Raw genomic sequence first — 20,773 nt, forward strand, 5'->3', positions numbered from 1 at the left:
ACATAAAGAGTTCAAGGAAGTTAGCTGGTAAGTTCATGATTCATCAGGAGTAGTCAGCATGGATTCACCAAGGGGAAGTCATGCTTGAGCAACTTGATAAAGTTCTGTGGTGAAATCACTGGCCAGTAAATGAGGGCAGAGCAGCAGACACTGCCTACCTGGACTTTGACACTGTCACCTGCAAGATCCTCACAGACAAACTCTTGATGTATGGGCTGGATGAGCAGATAGTGAGGTGGACTGAAAACTGGCTGAATGGCCAGGCCCAGGGAGCGGTGATCAGTGGAACAAAGTCTAGATGGAGGCCAGTAACAAGCAGTGTACCCCAGGGGTCAATACTGGACCCAGTCCTGTTTAACATCCTCATTAACGACCTGGAGGAGGGGGCAGAGCATACCCTCAGCAAGGCTGCAGTTGACAAAACTGCGAGGAGTGACTGATACACCAGAGGGTCATGCTGCCATCCAGAGAGACCTCTGCAAGCTGGAGAAACAGGCTGACAGGAACCTCATGAAGTTCAAGAAGAAGTGCAAAGCTCTGCACCTGTGGAGGAACAATGCCACACACTGATGCATGCTGGGGCCACCCAGCTGGAAAACACCTTTTGCAGAAAAGGACCTGGGGTCCTGGTGGACACAGAGTTGAACATGACCCAGCAGCATGCCCTTGCCACAAAGAAGGCTCATGGTATCATGGGCTGCATTAGGCAAAGTATCACCAGCAGGCTAGTGGAGGTGATCCTTCTCTTCTACTAAGCGCAGGGGTACTGTGTCCAGTTCTGGGCTTCTCAGCACATGAGACAGACACACCTGAGCGTCCAACGAAAGGCCACAAAGATGATGAAGGGATTGGAGCATCTCTCCTATGAGGAAAGGCTGAGATAGCTGGGACTGTTTAGCTGAGAGAAGGTGGCTTAGGGGGATCTTATCAACATACATAAATTTCTGAAGGGAAAGTGCAAAGAAGATGGAGCCAGGCTCCTGCCAGTGGTGCCCAGTGACAGGACAAGAGGGAATGGGCACAAACTGAAACACAGGAGGTTCCACCCAGACATAAGTGTTGTGGTTTAACCCCAGCTGGCAACTAAGCCCCACACAGCCACTCGCTCACTCCCCCCACAGCAGGATAGGGGAGAGAATTGGAAGCGTAAAAGTGAGAAAATTCGTGGGTTGAGATAAAGACAGTTTAACAGGTAAAGCAAAAGCCACACACACAAGCAAAGCAAAACAAGGAATTAATTCACCGCTTCCCATAGGCAGGCAGGTGTTCAGCCATCTCCAGGAAAGCAGGCCTCCATCACGCGCAACAGTTACTTGGGGAGACAAACGCCATCACTCCAAACATCCCTCCCCTTCCTCCTTCTTTCCCCAACTTTATATGCTGAGCATGACATCATATGGCCTGGAATATCCCCCTGGTCAGTTGGGGTCAGCTGTCCCAGCCGTGTCCCCTCCCAACCTCTTGTGCACCCCCGGCCTCCTCGCTGGTGGGGTGGGGTGAGAAGCAGAAAAGACCTTGGCTCTGTGTGAGCAGTGCTCAGCAGTAACTAAAACATCCCTGTGTTACCAACACTGTTTTCAGCACAAATCCAAAACACAGCCCCTTACTCGCTACTGTGAAGAAAATTAACTCTATCCCAGCCAAAACCAGCACAATAAGGAAATAACGTTTTTCACACTGAGTGTGACTGAGCATTGGAACAGGTTGCCCAGAAAGGTGGAGTCTCCTTCCTTGGAGATACTCAAAAGCCATCTGGACATGGTCCTGGCCAACAGGGTCTAGGTGGCCCTGCTTGAGCAGGGGCGCTGCACAACGACTTCCAGAGGTCCCTTCCAACCTCAACCATTCTCTGTTTCTGTGAAAAAATGAAAACACAGAAGTTTTGAAAAAAGGCAAAGTTTTATTTATTTTTTTTAATATAAAAAGGTCATGAACTGCATAGAAATATGACTTCAGTCATCTTAAAATGTTACTCATCACTCATTTACACTTGGTAATTCCCAGTAACATGGCAGGAAGCAAGACGGGCTAACAATTGTCTACAATGTATGTATTTACATTCAACTGAAGTTATGCATGCACAATAGTATTTTTAAATAAATCAAACACACTGATCCAAATAAAATCTGATTCAAGGTATATTTTAAGTTTATATAAAGTACAAATAAAGTCTTCAAAACTTAACTTCCTTGGATAAGACAAATTTTCATTCATTTAAATTTAAAGATAAGTTAGCTCCAAAAGTAGTAAGAAATGTAAACATCAGATACCATGATAAAAACCTTAAAGAATAACAACTTTGTCATAAAGTGCTGGCATATGCTTTCACCTTTATTTTCCAGATCTTAAAAATAGAATACTAATATAAAAAGACTTTCACAAGCTTCCCAGTTGTAATTTCAGTTCAGTAATATTTTTGCAGAATTTTAAAATGTAATGATTTTATAAACATTCTTTTCTACCTTTATCTGTCACAGCTTTTTGACATTTTCTTCTTTATCTTAAGTGAACTTTTAACTTCTAAGTATCTATAAAATAGTTTCTATTTTTAATTTACCCAGTTCAAATTGGACTCCATGCTGGTGGAAAAAAAACCAAAAGGTTAGATAAGACTCCAACTGGGAAAAGCCAAGGACTTTGAAAAGTAAAGGTATAAGGTACCTGAACACAACCCAACAACTGCCTCCAGCAAAGTCATTTTGTAATTATATTTATTATCAGTATCACTGAAAAAAGTTACATGAGAATTAATACATAGAGGAGACTCAGTGTGGTTCATTTATACCTAGGCATCTGAGCTTCATACATGCTGAATATATCCATTACTTCATTTCAATGAGATTAAGTCTTGGAAAACTTTGACTTCTTCTGCCAAACATAAGCTGAAAGATAATCTTACGTGCCTTACACCTCAGTTGACTTTTCACTTGTCAACATCAGAGTCACCCAAAATAAAGACAACAGTCCTGAATTCCCCCATCCATTTTGGTGATACATTGAAATCCATTTGTAAAAAAACCTGTTTCTTCTTTGTGTGAAGATAGATAAAATACAACCTTTTACCACTCATTATGTTCACCTCTCAATCTCATGTTGTTCCAAAACCTCAATCTCCCTAACTATTGACAAGTCCACAGGCACAACTGAAAAAGATTATCAGATTGTGGTATTTTATTATACAAAACAAAACAAATCCAAATCAAAGACAATTAAGTCTAAGCTCTGAGGAGTGGAAAATCCCAAAAGTATTTTAAAGTGCCATTCACTTTCAAAATATTTATAAGAGTTTTAATACATTCCCTACACAAAAAGACTTCCAGCCTCAGTGTTACGATTAGGATTTTATCTTGTCAGTATTAGTTTCAGGCTGTTAAGGCATGATTGGTATTTCCTCTAAGTCAAAACTTGACATAGCCCTTATTTCCTCAGAGCCTAGAAACAGGAAGTGCAAGGGATATAACTTAAAAAAATAACAAACCCACTAAACAAACCAAATGTAAAGGCTTGAAACAACTATTAAGTAGCTTGTCTTTAAATACTAACACACTGCAGTCCATTTCTCAGAGCAGGCATGAAGCAAAATTATTATGGATAACAATAATTGACAGAAAGATGCACTGCACTTCTACATTAGAGGGGCACAATGAAAAGCTTTTAATTGCAGCTTCACAGGCAAAAAATGGTTATTTCCATTTTTTTCACTTACTACTTTTAACTCTAAAGAGGCTTTCTGTTTTGTTGGGGGTGGGGTGGTTTTGTTGGTTTGTTTTTGCATTGTTTTTCTGTTTTTTTGTTTGGTTGGGTTTTTTTTAAGATGAGGAAGAGGTCCGTACAGGTAGACAATACTATTTCAGAGCTTTTATGAAAGCAAACTAACAAGCTTATCAAATACTCACATCAGCATGGGACCCTCATCCTCTTCAAATGTAACTTACTGATAAGAAGCAAAGAACCACTAGCACAAGGACTGACAATCTACCAGTTTTCTATTCAAGCATTGCAGAGATAATTTCCAACACAGGAAAACCAGAGTATGCATTATAATTCCTAAGTGGACCAGATCTGTAAGGCAGAAACATTTCCTTAACTACTAATGATCCTACAGAGAAAGCAGTTTTCCAAATGGCCCCAACAGATGTATCATATTCCCAAAACATACCAACTTTAGCTTCCATTTAAAGCTATGAGAATGGTCACAAGTAAGCTCAGTAAGTCAGCTAGATTCAGTTTCCCTGCTTAGACCATTTTCTTATTAAGGCTAGTCATAAAAGTGTGCATGTATTCAACCACTGTTTGGCAAAGCTTGAGTTTAAACAAACTCATTTTCGGGTTTTAGTTTGTTCACTCTGGCATAATTTTTAGACTAAAACTTGAAAAGTGCAAAAATATTTAATTACATCTTCTTAAAAAAAATAATTCATTTTATTGGTGCAACCACCCCAATTTCTCAGGAGTTAAATCCATTGCCAGCAATGGATAGAAAAGGAAGCACCAGCATAAAAGAATCAAAGTGCATTTCCAGTATGCCAATGCTGCTTGAATTGGCAAGCCATAATCTTATATTCACCACCGGAATAGATTATGCTAAAGTCATTTTATAAAAGTCTATATTACACATTAACATACGAAGTCTGTCATGAAGTCTTGGGGATACTGCAATGATTCATCAAAACGGAAACGTTTGGAGACTGTACTGCTGTCCTCTGGAATGTTTTCTTTGTCTTCCTTATTGCTAGAGGTACCATTACAATTGGATTTTACATTTCGCTCTTCTGTGCATTTTGTTGTGTGTCCTGGCATCAGAGAAGAGCAACAGGTTTCTTCAGGGCTACACAGGAGTATGAACTCCCCTTGCTGCAACCACAAATGAGAAAGACAGGCCTCTGCTGTGGGTCTTTCCCTTTGAAAGAGAAACGGGTAAAGTTACTTAAGTTAATTTCAGAAATACTAAAAATGTAAAAAAAGAAATCTTAAGCAGAACTGATGCTAAAGAGTTAGTATCACTGTTTTTCCACCACTACCATGGCTGCTACAAAACACATCTGACCCTACCACAGTTAAGGTTAAGTATTTAGCAACATGCATCTACATTTTAATTGAGCTTCCCCTACTACTGAATGTCAGAACTGCTAAGCTTTTCATCAGAACAAGGAACAGGTATTTCTCAGCCAGTATTCATAATCCCTTGGAATGTTTTCAACATTGTGTGTGTATATATATATATATATGTACATGCTTATGCTTTTGAAGTCCTATGTTTTATACACACCATTGTAAATAGGGAGGCTAATGAATATTCAGTCATTAGGTTTTCAAGGAGGGCCAAATAACATGATGTCATCAACTCTATCTGACATTTTGCAGTGTTTTATTCTTCCAACTCATCTGCTGTAAAACCTTCTAAAATGTAGTTACTACCAAACAAACCACAGACTTACAAAATTGTTCCTTTGAATAACCTAGTACAGTAGTGTCACGGGGGGAAATGCACCACCACAAAGGCTACTAGTTTTCATCATGTTCTGCATTGTTAAGTTCTGCAGAACTTGCTGGAAATGCAATAGAGCCCACTACTTGTCCTTAATTCTACCAGAACATGTGATTATTTTTTGGTCAGAGAACGGTAACTTTACACAGTTGACTATCTGAGGACAGATTTTTCCTCTTAAGATTCAAGAAGGTATAGTCACCAAGAATTAGAATGGGAAAAAAAAAAAAGTTATCGAGGATATAATGAAGACTTTGAGATGCCCAGAAGCAAGAAAGCAAGTAGAGTAGGAACTGTGACAGAATGTGAAACATCCTGCAGCTCCACTTCAACATTTATCAAAGCAGGCTCTTGATAATTGCTTTCCTCATGATACTATGGTTTTTGTGAATTATTCCAGAGATTGACAAACCCTCTGTGTGAGATGCTAAAATAGAAAGGACTGTTCAGACATGAGTTTATATGGAGTCCTTATTTCATCCAAGTAGGCACTTCACGGACATCATCTCCCATCGTCCCCTCTGATCAAAAAAACCCTCTTTCTCAACCAAACAACAGGGTCACTCTTGCTTGCTGCAGGGACTACTGTCTCACCACAAATGACAATACCTAGCACTATAACTGATAATACCTGATCATGCCTACTAGAACATTACAAACTGACTTTATTAAGTATTATTTCCCCATATATACCTTTCAGGGTGGTGGGTTTGCGGTTTTGTTTTTTGTTGTTCTTTTTTTTTTTTTTACTGCATTTGCTGGTGCAACAGTTAAAAAAAAATCCAGATTTAAAGCTATACAGGAAGTGCAGGCACAGTTAATCTCTGTAACTCTAAAAGACTATCTTCTCAAAGTTCAGCTACTTTGAAAGGCCTTGATTAGTCTGAACTCCCAAAGAACGCAAAGTTATGGAAGTGTGCCTTACAAACAAGTAGTTTGTACTTTTGATTGAGAACATTTTTTTTAAAGACTGAACATGGCAAAACACTATATATTTCTGAAGAATATATGCTCAGTCAGAAGACTGCCAAGTCTTTATATAAAAATGTTTTAAAGTAGAAAGATACATTAAAGATAAGTCAGGAAACAAGAACGAACTGCATCAGAAAGATTGCATTTTGTCTCTCCAAACCGTGCAATAAAAGGTTAAATTATAGACAAGAATGTGACCTTTCTACAATACATTTCATCAGATTTGTTAATAATCTGTCCTCTGAATGAAAACATAAAGAAATTCAAATTACAAAATACAAACTCAAAGCACAAGCCTGACTACAGTAATAGCCAGTGAACCAAAGATCCTTTTCATACATTATGGAAAAGCATAAACCTACACTTTTAAATATCGAGCTGATAATACCAATGCATTGTGAAATAATACCACTGATATTATCAGTCAGACAACTCCCAAATTAACATTTAGTTTTTCTAGGTGCTTCATGAACATAAAGGATAAGATTCTTGCCTGAAGGGGTTTGTTACTTACTCCGGATTTTTTGTGAGAAGTTTTTGAATGAAGTCTTTGGCAGGCTGTGAAACCGACGAAAACGTTTCTTCTGAGTAATCCACATTAACTTGAGATATATTAAGGTAAGTTTCTTGATTATCAGCTCCCACAAATGGAGATTCTTGTGTCAGCAGCATGTACGAAATTACGCCTATGTTCCTGAGATAAGAACACAACGTATATTCCTACTAGCACACCTAAACAATATACCCCCCCCGTATTTATTGTGCTGCAGATCAAACTTCCTGATGTATGCCACACTCAGAGAATTAGAAACATCATGTGACATCTCAGTTTTATGTCATTCAAGCATGTGCATGTGTGCACATGCACACACAAGGAAAGCTATGCATATATCTCAATGAAGAGATTTTTTCAAATTGCTTACTTTCAATATATGCTTTTCTTCCCATTGAGATTGTTAGGAAAAGCAAATATATCACTTTTACAAAGCCCACTCTTGGATATATTGCAATCCTGGATGATATAACTGCAAAAAGATAGACGTTCTAATTTGCATGTAAATAAAAACCCATCTTTTACTACAATTCTGGATGAAGTTTCAAAGACTGAAATTTAGTCAACCTTCCTGTACAATTGACATCTGAGTTGTGTTACAATATCCTCTTGCTGAGATGTTTTCCCCTAAGAACATGGGTACCACACATCATGTGATTTATTATAAATCTTAGATGGTTTCTTGATGCATAATAAAAATGGTTTTGTGATCTGATATATCGAGCTTTAGTACTCATTACAGTGGGGAAACAGGCAGCTGCTCTGTTTGTCATTCTGACTAGAGCACCAATAGTTCGGTTTTATGTCTTCCCACAAAAGCAGGCAAATAATAAGTGGTTAAAAACCATTCACAAACAGATTTAATTACTATTATGAGTTGAGAATTTCAAAGGAGTAATTAGATCACAGCAACTTTTAAAACTGAATTTTAATTATTTAGATGCTCAAGAAAAGCATATAAGTATTTTATGATTTTAAGGAAACATCTCAAAGCCAGCCTTTACACTAACATAGCTCATGAAATTAACAGGCTACAAAGGTATACTTAATAAAGTTGTGGATCAGTTTAAGATACTTGTCTCATTTTTAATGGCTCGTTCTGCAGATAATACTCTAAAGATAAGAAGTACAAAGTTAGAATACTTCTTATCATTTGTATAATAAAATTATTTAATGATATAAAAGTGGAGAGAGAGGAGTGTCCAAGAGTAGTTAATAACTGAAGCATGTCATCCAACAGTAACTACTACCTAAAGATTGCTATCCAATCATTGTTATCATTCCCTTAGAACAAATACCTATACTCTGCATGGTCAGACGTCACCTGCATTCCCTACTAGGTGTGCAACAGACCCATATACAGTAGTTCCCGTAAGCCCCAAGTTATATCCTGAGGGGTCCTTCCCCTCCCAACTCTCCCTCTTTTGGTCAGCCTACCAACAGAAGGGTATTCTTGGAAGCCAGATAAAACTGCATCAGAGTCTGGATCTGGCCCCTAGATTGGTAAGTGGTCACGACTACCTCAATAAAATGAATTAACCTATACAACCTACCACATATCTGTAGCTGTGGTAATAGGATCGTAGTTTAAGATTTCTGGAGCTAGAGAAAGAGATGGGGAAGAGAAGAACACTTTAATAGATATATTATTCAAGTGGCCTTGCATCATACACAACGTTTCTGGCAGATTTTTTTGCCAATCATTATTATGAGACTAAACATGCAGTTTCAATAACCAAGTTTATTCTGTTCAAGGCACAAGGGTGGAAAAAAGTTATTTCTATTTGATTAGACACACCAATGCTTAATTGGTTCACGCTAAAATGGCACTATATGGCCTAAAGTCTATTCTATCCAAGTCCCAAGATATTTTCTTATCAGATGCACGCACATGAAAGATTTTTCTAAGAGGTTTTCAAGTATATAGCTTTTTAAGGGGAATGCATAAAGCCTTCAGCATGTTAGCACTGCAAAGCCAGATAACCAAGCCAATTTTAGGATCGGTGGCTGTTAGCATATGCTAGATAGCAAATTATTCACTACAGAATGAAGCGCTCTTAAAATTTAGTGTAGGCAAATCATTAAGGAATCCTGCTCCTCAGAGAGGGCCAAGTGTTAATGGCAATCTTTCCCTTTCCAAGGAATATTTTAATCTCATTAAATCATCATACTAAAAGGCATTCCTAATTCAAAGAACATTTCTTTTTGCATGCTAATGTTAAATTCTTGTGATTAGAGTTGAAATGCAACAGCCAAAATTTCTTGTTAAATCAACAAGCTGCATCACAGCAAATATTATAGCATGAAATCAAAGGTGCACCTATTGGTATAATTTGGGATTTTCTTTGGGTGCAAATATTTGTTGACTACACTAAAAAAAAAGAGCAGCTCAAAACACGTTGCCTTGACCAGATGTTCTTTCTCCAGTCATGACTGACAAATTGATGTGCATTACATGAACTGTTTCTGTTTTCTCAAAACCACACATCAGAAATTGTGCAAGCAACTCTTCCATACCTAGATACTCTGTTGTTCCCATGATCTGGCGAAGTTCACTACAATTCTCAAGCTTCCGAGACATACCAAAATCTACAATTTTTACATCACCAAGAGGATTGACACTGCTGAGCAAAATATTTTGAGGCTAGAAGAGAAAAGATTTAATTCTCAATTAATAAAATACAAGCCACAAAAAATCCCAATGTACTAAATGACATTTCAGCTTCTATTATGCAATGCTTATTGCTAAATTTTATTTTTAAAAATTATTTAATCTCTAATACCTAATCTTTTTCTCCTCATTTTTGTTATGTATTTAACAAATGACTTTGATTATCATAATACTAAATTGAAGATAAGGTACTAAAACAAAAAGTCTGCTGCAGCCTCACCTTTAAATCAAGATGAACAATATTGTTTTCATGCAAGCAGCAAAGTCCTTCAAGTATTTGTCTTATAAGTCTTACAATATCCCTTTCACCAATTCTGTCATCCAGATCTGGGACACACAAGTCAAATATTTCTCCTCCAGCAGCACTGAAACACATTTGAGAACACTTATGTATTAAGTTTGAATTTTCAAGCTTAAGTGAGGAAAAAATTTATACATAGTACCTATTTACATAATATATATTCATATTCTCAGAGAGGCTGTGAATATTGTTATTACTATTTTTCCTTTTTTTTAAACACACACTTATGCCAAGACACATCATATAAGCACTTAGAAAAGAAAAAAAAAATCTGATGATGCTTTTTCTTTCCTCATAGCTGGCAACAGCAGTTGAGGCAGTGAAACAGAACTTTGTGGCTGATAACCTCATAATGCTTTGGTACCCTCAAGCATGCTTTCCTCTAAGTGAGTGTGAAGATGCCTTCAGGAAGATGAGTTCTATCATCCTTCCCTTCTCAAGTCAAATCTAAGATTTCTTCCATTAGACCAGTTCCATAAATAATTCAAATTAAGAAAGCCCAGCAGTATTCCTATACTCTGAATTTGGGAGTAAAAATTATCTTTTTTTACATGATGAGGCTGTGGTATAAACGTAAGAACTACAATGCAATGAACAGCTAGAGCTACTGAAGAGTATTCTAGAGTGGGAGGAAACTGCATACTTGCCACCCTAGGTCCTGCCATACTGATGGAAGACTAAAAATCAGAGAGGTACCAGGAAGAAAATCTAGCATTCTGCTGCTGATTAAATATACAGCTGCCTAGTCAGTTAGTGAGCAGTATCTTCCAGAACTCTAGTAGACACAGAATATTCAGAAATACAAGGACTCGGCTCTGTCACTTTCACATCGACCATTTCCACACTAACAACAAAGATGAGATTGACAAGCTTCATGATTTCACACAGCATCTCAAATATATTTTCCTCAGAAAAAGGCTGTTGTTTACTTACAGAAAACCCTACTATTAGTACAGCATAAAGGAAGCATGGAAATAACCGTGTTGCATGTGGTTTATTAGTTACACTTCTACACTTTGCCACAGCGTCAGCTGTTTCCTTTCGTGCTGGATTTGAAATCATTATTCAGCCTGTTCTAACTGCCTGAAGTTTCTCTCTCAAGTATAAACAGCTACCTCAAAACTACAGATCAGGAAGCCTGAATTTCATCATTAGCAAAATGACAACATCTAAAAAAATGTTAGATAATGGACAACATGGACAAACACAGTCACTAACCTGCTGGAGCTATGCGAGGTGCCAGTAATACCTCCCCTAGTTGCCTTTATGACAAAACATAGATGAGGGGAAGAGCAGTGGATGTCATTTACTTAAACTAGGTTTTCAACACTGTCTCCCACAGTATTCTTGTATCCAAGTTACTACATTATGGTCTGGATGGGTGGACACCTGGATGAGTAAAGAGCTGAACAGCTCTGCTGAAAAGGATTTGGGAGTCCTCACAGACAGCGAGCTCAATGCAGCAAAGAAGGTGAGCACCACTTTGGGCTGTAACAACAGAAGCACAGCCAGCAGGCTGAGCAAGTGACTCTACCCAGCACCCTAGACCACAGCTACAACGCAGCATCCTGTTTTTGGCTCCCCAGTTCAAGGAAGACATTAACAAGCAAGTTCAGCACCAACTGAGAAAGCAAGTAAAAGAGCACCAGATGACCTGTACCATACATAAATGTAAGATATCTTCAGAAAAATAACCTAATGAAATCCTACACAAGGCCAAACTTTGAACTGGCAGGTACAGCTCAGGAAATTTTGATTGACAGCTCTTTGAAATAAATGGACTGATGTGCAGAGCAGTCAAAACAAAAGCCAACATACATGGCTATCATCAGGAGGGCTACTGGGAACAAAATGCAGCAAAATGATGCTCAGTATAAAACCATAGCATGTAGTTCTCGTTTCTGTATCTTCAAGAAGCATGTAAGATCAGTGAAGATACAGACAAGAGCAAGTAAGAGGAGAGACAGCTGCTTTACAAGAAACCAAAGAGAAACCATTCAGTTTGGATAGAAGATTGTGGGGGAGTCTATGAATGCAGCTTACAAAAACACTCAAGCTGGTTTATGGATGAACAAAGAACTGTTATTCACCAAACCCCACAGTATGAGAACTAGGAGGCACCTGATGAAACTAGCCGATTAGTTTAAAACAGGTACAACAAAGTATTTCTTCACACAGCAGGTAATGAACATCTGGAATTTACTACCACCGAAGTAGACTGTATCACCAGGTTCAAAAAAAGGACAAAACAGATTCGCAGACTACAGGTCCATAAACAGATACTAAAAGGAACAGGCGGAGAGGTACCCTTGGTACAATACCTCTGGTTGCTGGGACAGTGCAAAGAGAGTGGACAGGCTCGTACACTCCTTAGCTCTTCCTAAATAGCAACTCCCTATAGCCATTGCTGGAAACAGCAACAGATTAGACAGACCCTTGATCTGACTCTGTAGAGCTTAGTTCTTCAAGGAGCAAAACTAGATAGATTTGAAAATTAGTACAGCTGTAAAATGAGTTAGTACAGCTGCCAGGTTTCTCTCTGAATATTCCTCCAATTACCTTTGACCCTCAGATTAGAAGAGTAACAACCTCCATTGCAGGGCTTTTGAAAAAGTATTCACATCTTTAGTAATTCCCTCTACAAAGATGGCCTTATTAAGAACTAGCAACCATTTCTCTCCTTTATTTACAAAATGTGCACTTACACGAACTGATTCTTACTACTACATCTTCCAAAGAACGCCACCAATACAATCCAACAACAGTGAGGACCATATATAGGAAGAAAAATACAGCTAAATAGGAAATGCCTATCAACTATTTTATGAGTAAGAGATTCATTTCTTGCAATTCTTTTGAAGTACTGCTTCAGAGTTCTGATAATGAGAAACAAACAAACAAAGAATTATCTGTGTATTCTGCTACAGAAGGACACAATTTAAAAGCGCGTTCAGCCCTCTGCTTATCCCAACAGAACTAGGAATGCTTACTGCAAGACTTCTGAACACTACTACAAGGTAGACCATTAACACCAATGTAGTGTGAGGAAGTTGCTTATTAAAGCTCTGTAATGAAACAAGACAGTTAGCTGAGCTGAAACAGAAGCTGGAAAATCAGTATGGCTTTTACATGAGCTTGCACTTGTTCTTGATAAGAAGTTCAAAACTTGTCATCTGGACTTTGTCTTTACTTCTACATTATTTAATATTTTAGCCTTCTCAGAACATCAAATAATATGTTACAGATCATCTAGTTCCAGGAAAAAAGCTTTTTTTTTTTTTTTTTTAAAGATTATCTAGCTACATTCTTTGGAAAATTTGAAGGAATTTATCATGGTGCGTGCAGACCACCATTAACAGCTCTTCAAATACTTTGTACATGAAACTTCAATCCTAGAGATTCTGAATTAATTTCACAAACTGCATTTTTGTTCTTTATATTCCAAACAAAACTTTACACATACAGATAATTCAAATTCAAGTTGAATTCCCAAATTAGAGTTGTTTTCAGAGCTAATGAGAAGGCACAGGGACATCTAAAAAGATATGGGAATTGTGGAGGAAACAGCTTCAAAAGCCAAACAGTTTCAAAACAAAACCACCAAATTTAGAAGCTCAGAACCCGCAAAGGAATTGCAAGTTTTCAGTCACCAGAAAGGATGAAGCGGTGACTGAAGCTCACAGAACATGGATGAGCTCAGCTTCTCTGAAATCTGTGTACTTGGTATCAGTGGCTACTATTATTTTTTTTTATTTTGTATGATTTAAGATGCATCAAAGCACTATGCACTTTCTATGGGATTCAAGAACATTCTCTCTGATCAGCTTGCACGAAAAATTCTTTAAGGGGGAAAAAGAACCCCAAAACAAAGGCCCTAAAGTTTGTATTCAGGTTTTATATTAGGTTAGCCTAACCTGAAAATTGATCAGAGCTTCTCTTACAAAAATCCAACTAGCAGAAGAAATAACCTGCTCAAATTAAACAGGCAAGTTTTAACCAAAATTACCCTCCAGAGATAAAGGCACAAAAAATATTTCAATTTGAAATTGAGTGAAATTGTCTATGAAACTGAATTATGCATTGAGAAGAAAGAAGAATCTCTTTTTATTTTTTGATAGCTTTTTGTAAAAAAATTATAAAAATCTTGCAGTCTGTTTTTTTAAAATTGAGTACAGAACTACTGTAAGTTTTAGTGTATTTTGGTTTATGTCTTATTCCATATTGTTTGACATAACTCATTAGCTGTGGACGTAACAAAACACATGTACAAAACCAAAGATTCAAATTAACACCAACTGATTCGACTCTTGTATTTACATGAGAATAATTCATACCAAAAAAGTCCCTAAGAGCTTATGAAGTATATCATAATGAAATATTAGCATAATGCATACAGTGTACTGTTGTAATTCTTCTGGGTGTTCAGGCAACTCATACAAAAACTAGCATATAGACAGATTTGTAACTACAAATGTGGAACATCTGATGAAGGCATACTTACTATTCCAACACTAAAATGATGTCATTTGCTGTTTCATAGACTTCATGGAGATTAACTATGCGAGGATTAGATTTCATTAATTCAAGCACAGCAATTTCGTGAAGAATCTCTGCTTTGCAGTCTTGGCCTCTTCTTCTTTTCTTCAAAAATTTAGCTGCATACTCTTGGCCTGTGGATTTAGCTATACATTTTCTAACCACAGCACATCTTCCTCTACAAAATAAAAGGGAAAACATTAAGACCGAAGAAGTATGTAAATTGCCATTAGAAATAAAAAGGCACAGCAAATAATTGGAAACTAAAAAAAAAAATTACCAGGGGAATGCCATGTTTGGCCTGTTCTTACACTATTCCCCAAACATTCACTTTCAGCCACTGTAGGAGAAAGGATACTAAGCTAGATGAACCTTTGGCAAGACCCAATACAATTCCCTTTATGCAGACTAGCTAAACATTAAATCAGAGTATCAGGTTACATGGACATTCTCACTGTAAGATAACAGAGTCATAGAATAACTTGGGTTGGAAGGGACTTCTGGAGGTCTCTAGCAAAACATTCTGGTTAAAGCAAGGCCAGCTACAAGATGCTACCAAGCTGCTCAGGGCTTTGTTCAGGTTGGCAATATTGTATTAAAAAAAACTCAACCACATTATAGCACCTACAGGATAAAGTAATAAACAAAGCAAAACCCTGTGAAATATAGAGAATGAACACAGACTATAAAGCATATTTGTATGCTGGGGTAGGGGGGAAGGTCTTCAGTGCAGAAAATTTTAGATTCATAAAGAGAATTTCCCTCCACAAATCATGTAGTACTGCTAAAAAAAAAAAAAAGAAACAGGTATCTGCAAAATGTTTAAAAACATCTTAACAGAAAAACACCAACTACTTAGCATTCTCTCTCTCAATTACAGTTAGACAATGTGTGTTGCTTTATTTCCTAGCCAACTGTTTAGGTATGGAAACAAAAATGTATTTTGGCAAAGAAATGTTTTTAAAAGAAAACCACATACTGTAGTTAAAACACCAAGCTGACCTTTTAAAAAATTAGGGGAAAAAATGCAGTTTTTTAAGCCAAGTTATAAACTCCTGAAAAAACAAAGTTTTATAATCACAAGTTTTGCATTCCCAGAAATGGCTAGTTGCATATTTGCAAAGTGTTTTCAAATGATACAAGAAACATTATTTAAAAAAAAAAACACACACAAACCAACTTGAAGGGCTAAAATAGTGTAACGTTCTAAAAACAGTTATAAAACCATGTACAAAGAATGAGATCTACACTTATGTCTTCGAAAAAAACCAACGCCTTTCCATGCATGTTTTTTGTTACCACAGCATACTAAGAACAAACTTAAATGAAGAAGCCCAGTACGAGCTATCTGAACTGTGCTTTCTGAACTAAATTAGCTTCTTTTGTAGAAAAGACTTATGTTGCCCTGCAGGCTTTGCCTTTCTTCTGGTGCAAAAACCCCAATGCCTAAAAGGAACATCTCTTAAAAAAACCAACAAAACAAAACAAGGCATGTCTGAGGCTTTTTGAAAAAATTTAGACTTCAGTATTTCATCAAAAAATGTACGAGCATCTCATGAAAAATCAGACTTCCATTTGCAAATAACCATGTTAAGTACAGTTTGTACAAATCTGGCTGAATTATTAAACATGTGAAGTTGACCATTAATCATACTGCTATCACTTATTCAGAAATCAACAAAACAGCTTCTCCACATCATCTACTTCAACATCAATTAGTTGTAGGATTTCTTTGTCCTTTTTTTAAAGCGCTACATTTAGAAAAGTAATAGTAGAAAACTCAAAAGAAAAATTAAAGAGGCAAAAGTTATTTACAGTTTGATACTTGCACACTCTTCATTTTAGCAACTATTTGTAAGCCTGAAATGGCCAAGTCCTTCCCCAATTGTTAAACCAGCCTATTACTGCAGAGCATTTTAAGTTATTGAGCTAAATTTCGTAATATACCAAAGTTTAAGATACTCCCTCCCTCCCAGTTTACATTCTCATTTTAACATCACATCACCTTGTCAACCACAAAAGTTTCTCTGAAATCGAAAAGGGGAACTGTTTCAGTTTCATGAGAACAGCAAGATCTTCCCTGATAGCTTTTGCACATCTTCCTTCTAGTTGCTGCGGGTGTAACAGCTTTGAAGGGTCAGTGGTATCTCGAGATTGATGATGTAAGAATTTCCACTTGTTTATACTGTATTTGTACTATGCCAATTATTAAGACAAAATTATTAAGACAAAAATTGTTTTAGAGCAGTGGAATTTCTCCAGAAATGCAAGAAAAGTCACATCTGAAGTGCTGCACCAAAGCAAGCAAAGTGGTTCCCACTCCTTGCTGCCTGCAAAGCAACTGCTTAACCATCACATTTTACAGCCCAGTTTTACAAGATAAGAACTGATTTCGAGTTGTTTTCATATCCCAAGTTATGAACCACAGAAATTCAGCTACGCCAAGCCATCCACACACTGGGGACAAAACTACTTAACCCACTAAACAGAACCTGCCAGCTTCAGTGAGTCAGTGTCTTAAATACCAAAGGACTAAAAGATAAAGGTGTGGGAGGAAGAAATCGGACTTGGGAAGCTTAAGAAGAGAAGAAAAAAAGAACCATTTACTAAGTAACCTGAAGAGGAAGAAGAAAATTGCAAGTGAAAAGAAAAGTATATTAAATCTTTTAGAGAAGCTACAAAGAAAGGTGGATTTTACATCACTTAGGAAGTGTTGTAAACACTTCCTACATTAAAAAAAAAAAAAAAAATGCACACAATGTTAGGCCAGGAAAAGTCAAAAGTATGTTTGTATGTTTGGAAAACATACCTACGCTTCTGTTTCTTTGCATCTTGGCACTTATTTTGTTATGCCTGGTTTTGCATGTACAGAAAGTATTAAAGACTGTGTTTTGGAATCCACACAAAATCTATACTTTTGTTTGCTTTAGCCATCATCTCACCGGTATGTACAATTTGAAAATCCAACGTGTTAAGAATACTGGAGTTCTAGAGGATGGTGCATATAAATTACTTCTGTCAAGCCTAGAATTCAAAACTAGAGCTGACAAAGGAGTAAGAAAAGAGTAATGTTATGGGCTGCAAGGTGCACTTTTATAAAAGTGTACCAGATAAAGCACATGCTAGGAAAAAAAACACAAACCAAAACAAGAGAACAATGAAAGCCAAAGAGCTTACAAAATCACATGCAGAAGAGCATCTTTGCTGACAAAACAAGTTGCAGGTGCAAAAGATCACTATGTAGCACAGCAAGGCACAACAACTGTAAAACTGACCCATGCCACTTCTGTTCAAGGAGCTTGGAAACATGACCAGAGCATTAGATTTGCATGGCTTTATACCCAGTTCACTGAATATTTTCAAGGTATGAATTAACACAGTGATTTCAAAAAAGAATTCAGATGTCTGAAACAGTATCATAAGTGCCAAGGGTTTTTTTAATATTTTTTTTTATTTCCTATTTTACTGCTGCAAACATGAGCAAGGGAAGCAGGCCACAAAACTACCCTGAAACAGCAGGTTGTTAGAAACTTAGGCTAACTGCTTGAGGGTGGGAGGGGAAGAGAAAAAGGTCTTTGTTTTCTGGACTTCAAAAAACTCAACCAAACAACAGGAACAACCAACTCAAAAATCCCCATTCTTTGTCTTGCAGTATTACCCTATGTCATCTCTTCTTTAGTTTATGTACCTGGAATGTGATGTGTGACTAGACAGGGGAAATGGAAGAAAAGGAACATAATCCCAGATCTACATGACTATGAAAACAGGCTAAATCCCTCTGACATGGAAAAGGCTGGCAACTTATGTCTCACTGTACCTTCTCCTGGTCCCTAGAGAACCCGTTGGATACTGCAAAGAAGGGGGTGGCGAAGGAGTGAGGCATACTTCACTCCTCATCTACTACCATAAAAGTTTGCCAGAAAAGGTCTATCATTGCACAAATTCTCCTGCAGCAGAAATTCCTCTTACTAAAATAAAATAAATAGGAATAATCTTACCTTCCTAGCTCTTTTGATTCAAGCATATAAAAATTGTGGAAATTGTCTGTCTTGATTTGTGTCTGCAGAGATGTGGCTAACAAGCCAGAAAAGCTTTTATTCTCCAACTTTCTCCTCGACATAGTCAGGAACAGGTCTCTCTCTTCTACCAGTCACCTATTAAAGCAAACCAATTATGAGTTTTGGAAGTTCCAGAATTACAGCACAGGAAAGCATACAAATACTAGAAGTTTAGGTCTGTCAGACTAGAATAGCCTTAAGTTTGTTCAGTAGTGACCTGAAAACAACATAATTAATCACCATAAAATAAAAGCTGAAAGGAACACTAATCAAGACATGCTAAGAAAATTAACTGAAAGAGGGTTTGGGGTTTTTTATTTAAAAAATTTAACAGCTGAGATAAGTTGGGCTTTTCCCTCCTGGAGCACATCCGTAAGATATTAGGGATAAGCTTCAGTTCTAGTCAAAATGCTGATAACTACTTAACTATTAATCACATCTACTTTTTGTTGTTGTTGTTTTTAAGCCTTCTGAAAATAAGCTTTAACTCTTCTTTGGATTCTGGGTAAGTTCCAGCAACTCCCTTAAGTTTACACTTTTAACTGGTATCCTTGGGGGACTTAACCAGAACTCCTTCCTGTTTGTTGTCTGCAACACAGCAGGAATAACTAACCATGTTTTTTTTTCCAGTGGGAAGATTCACATTTCTTATTAAACTTACTCATAGCTCATCCAAGTTTCATTTTAATGCTTGACTAATTGTCAGAATGCAGCATGAATGGACAACATCCTCTTTGCAAGTTCAGATCATTTAGAACCAAATGATGCAGTAAACCTGATTAAATTGCCTTAATAAACTAGTAGAACAGCACATTATGAAGATACACACACCCACATTATTTCTACTACTGTTAAAAAAAAAGCCAAACAGTAAAAATATTGGGGTTTGGCATTTACATTTATAGGCCTGAAGCATCTCTTCAGGTGAAATGCAAAAGCAAGGCAAAAGAAGGTTACTAAAGGATAACAGAAGTCTTAATTGATGGTTTATTAGTTAAAGAGTAGGTTTACCTTTAGTAGTGAAGGAAAAAAAAAATCAAAAGGCAAATTTCAGTTCAGATATAGTTAAATTTACAAATACACTTTCAGTTTTCAAATGACAGAAGTGTACTATCAGAGACTTCTGGAGGAGCACTTGAACTAGTTACGATTCAAATATAATCCAGGATCCGTCAAACATTGTTCAAATTACCAGGTTTTGGAACATGGATATTCCTATTGGAACTATTTGAATTTAAATCATGATTCACACTTTCGCAGGAAAAAAAGTACTGCACGGTTTAAGAATACCTTCAAAGCTTCATTTGATAAGCATGAAAGAGCTTCTTAAAAAATTATCAAGGGGTCACAGTACAATCTAACATACAAGTCTTTCAATCACCTTGTTTCTAACAAACATGCATTGCTTTTTTTCCCGATTATATCACAGCTGATCATTTAAGAGACTGATTCAGATGGCTGAAATTGTACATGACTCTCCTTAGGGCTGTATTCACCAAATACAGTTTAACGGTTAAAGTTATCTTGTTACTGTAGTACTTCAGCACAAAAAGATTTATTTATATTAGACAATTGACCTAACTGCCTAAGAGCTTACTATTATCAATTTATTATGTAAGCTTTCATTCCCTATCATTATTCTTAAAGAGTCATTACTAAGGAGAACGTTTGTCTTATGTTGAATTAACTTTGTTCTCTGGTAAGACATCACATCTCCTCTTTTTAGTTTAGCATCATCAAGAATACAGAAAAAAATATATTCATAGCAGGCAGCAACTCACAAACAGGCGCATAATCTATTCAGGAGAATGAGATCCAATTTCATATCCAATTAGCTATGAAAAAAGGCACAGCTTCTAATACATTAATTATTTCCAAAATTAAAAGGGACACCTGCATTGTTACACATTACACCAAAAGCCCTGCGTAGCAGATATTAGAAGTATGGATCTCAAATCTGCGAGCTTCCCATTAGAGAAAAAACTTCCCACTAAACTATCTTTAACTGGGTAAAAAAGGTCACTTCGTTTAACTACTCCCAAAAAAGTCAAGTCCCTGCTCCGGCTAGGAAGACGTTCAGCACAGAAGGACCACTGACGAGCAGCACCAGGACACTAGCCGACAGGGCAGGGTCCGCACCTCCCTCGCCGGCGACGGCTGGCGGGAGGCGGGCACCCGGCGCCCCGCCGGGGCC

General features: G+C 37.2%; 1 protein-coding gene across 1 annotated transcript in view; it reads right to left on the reverse strand.

Annotated features, from left to right (window-relative positions):
• Positions 1-2,114: 2,114 nt before the first annotated feature.
• Positions 2,115-20,773, reverse strand: part of STK17B (serine/threonine kinase 17b) — a 19,433-nt gene continuing 774 nt past the window's right edge. The window contains exons 2-8 of the mRNA XM_010564063.1: positions 18,520-18,675; positions 14,487-14,699; positions 9,905-10,049; positions 9,531-9,657; positions 8,567-8,615; positions 6,975-7,154; positions 2,115-4,900 (exon numbers count right to left, since the gene is read on the reverse strand). Coding sequence (XP_010562365.1) covers positions 4,618-4,900; positions 6,975-7,154; positions 8,567-8,615; positions 9,531-9,657; positions 9,905-10,049; positions 14,487-14,699; positions 18,520-18,641 — 1,119 coding nt within the window. The 5' untranslated portion in view covers positions 18,642-18,675 and the 3' untranslated portion in view covers positions 2,115-4,617. The remainder of the gene's footprint in view (positions 4,901-6,974; positions 7,155-8,566; positions 8,616-9,530; positions 9,658-9,904; positions 10,050-14,486; positions 14,700-18,519; positions 18,676-20,773) is intronic.

This window comes from Haliaeetus leucocephalus, unplaced genomic scaffold (genome assembly GCF_000737465.1).
Source record: "Haliaeetus leucocephalus isolate CR32 unplaced genomic scaffold, Haliaeetus_leucocephalus-4.0 Scaffold1, whole genome shotgun sequence".
In the NCBI taxonomy this organism is placed as follows: domain Eukaryota; kingdom Metazoa; phylum Chordata; class Aves; order Accipitriformes; family Accipitridae; genus Haliaeetus; species Haliaeetus leucocephalus.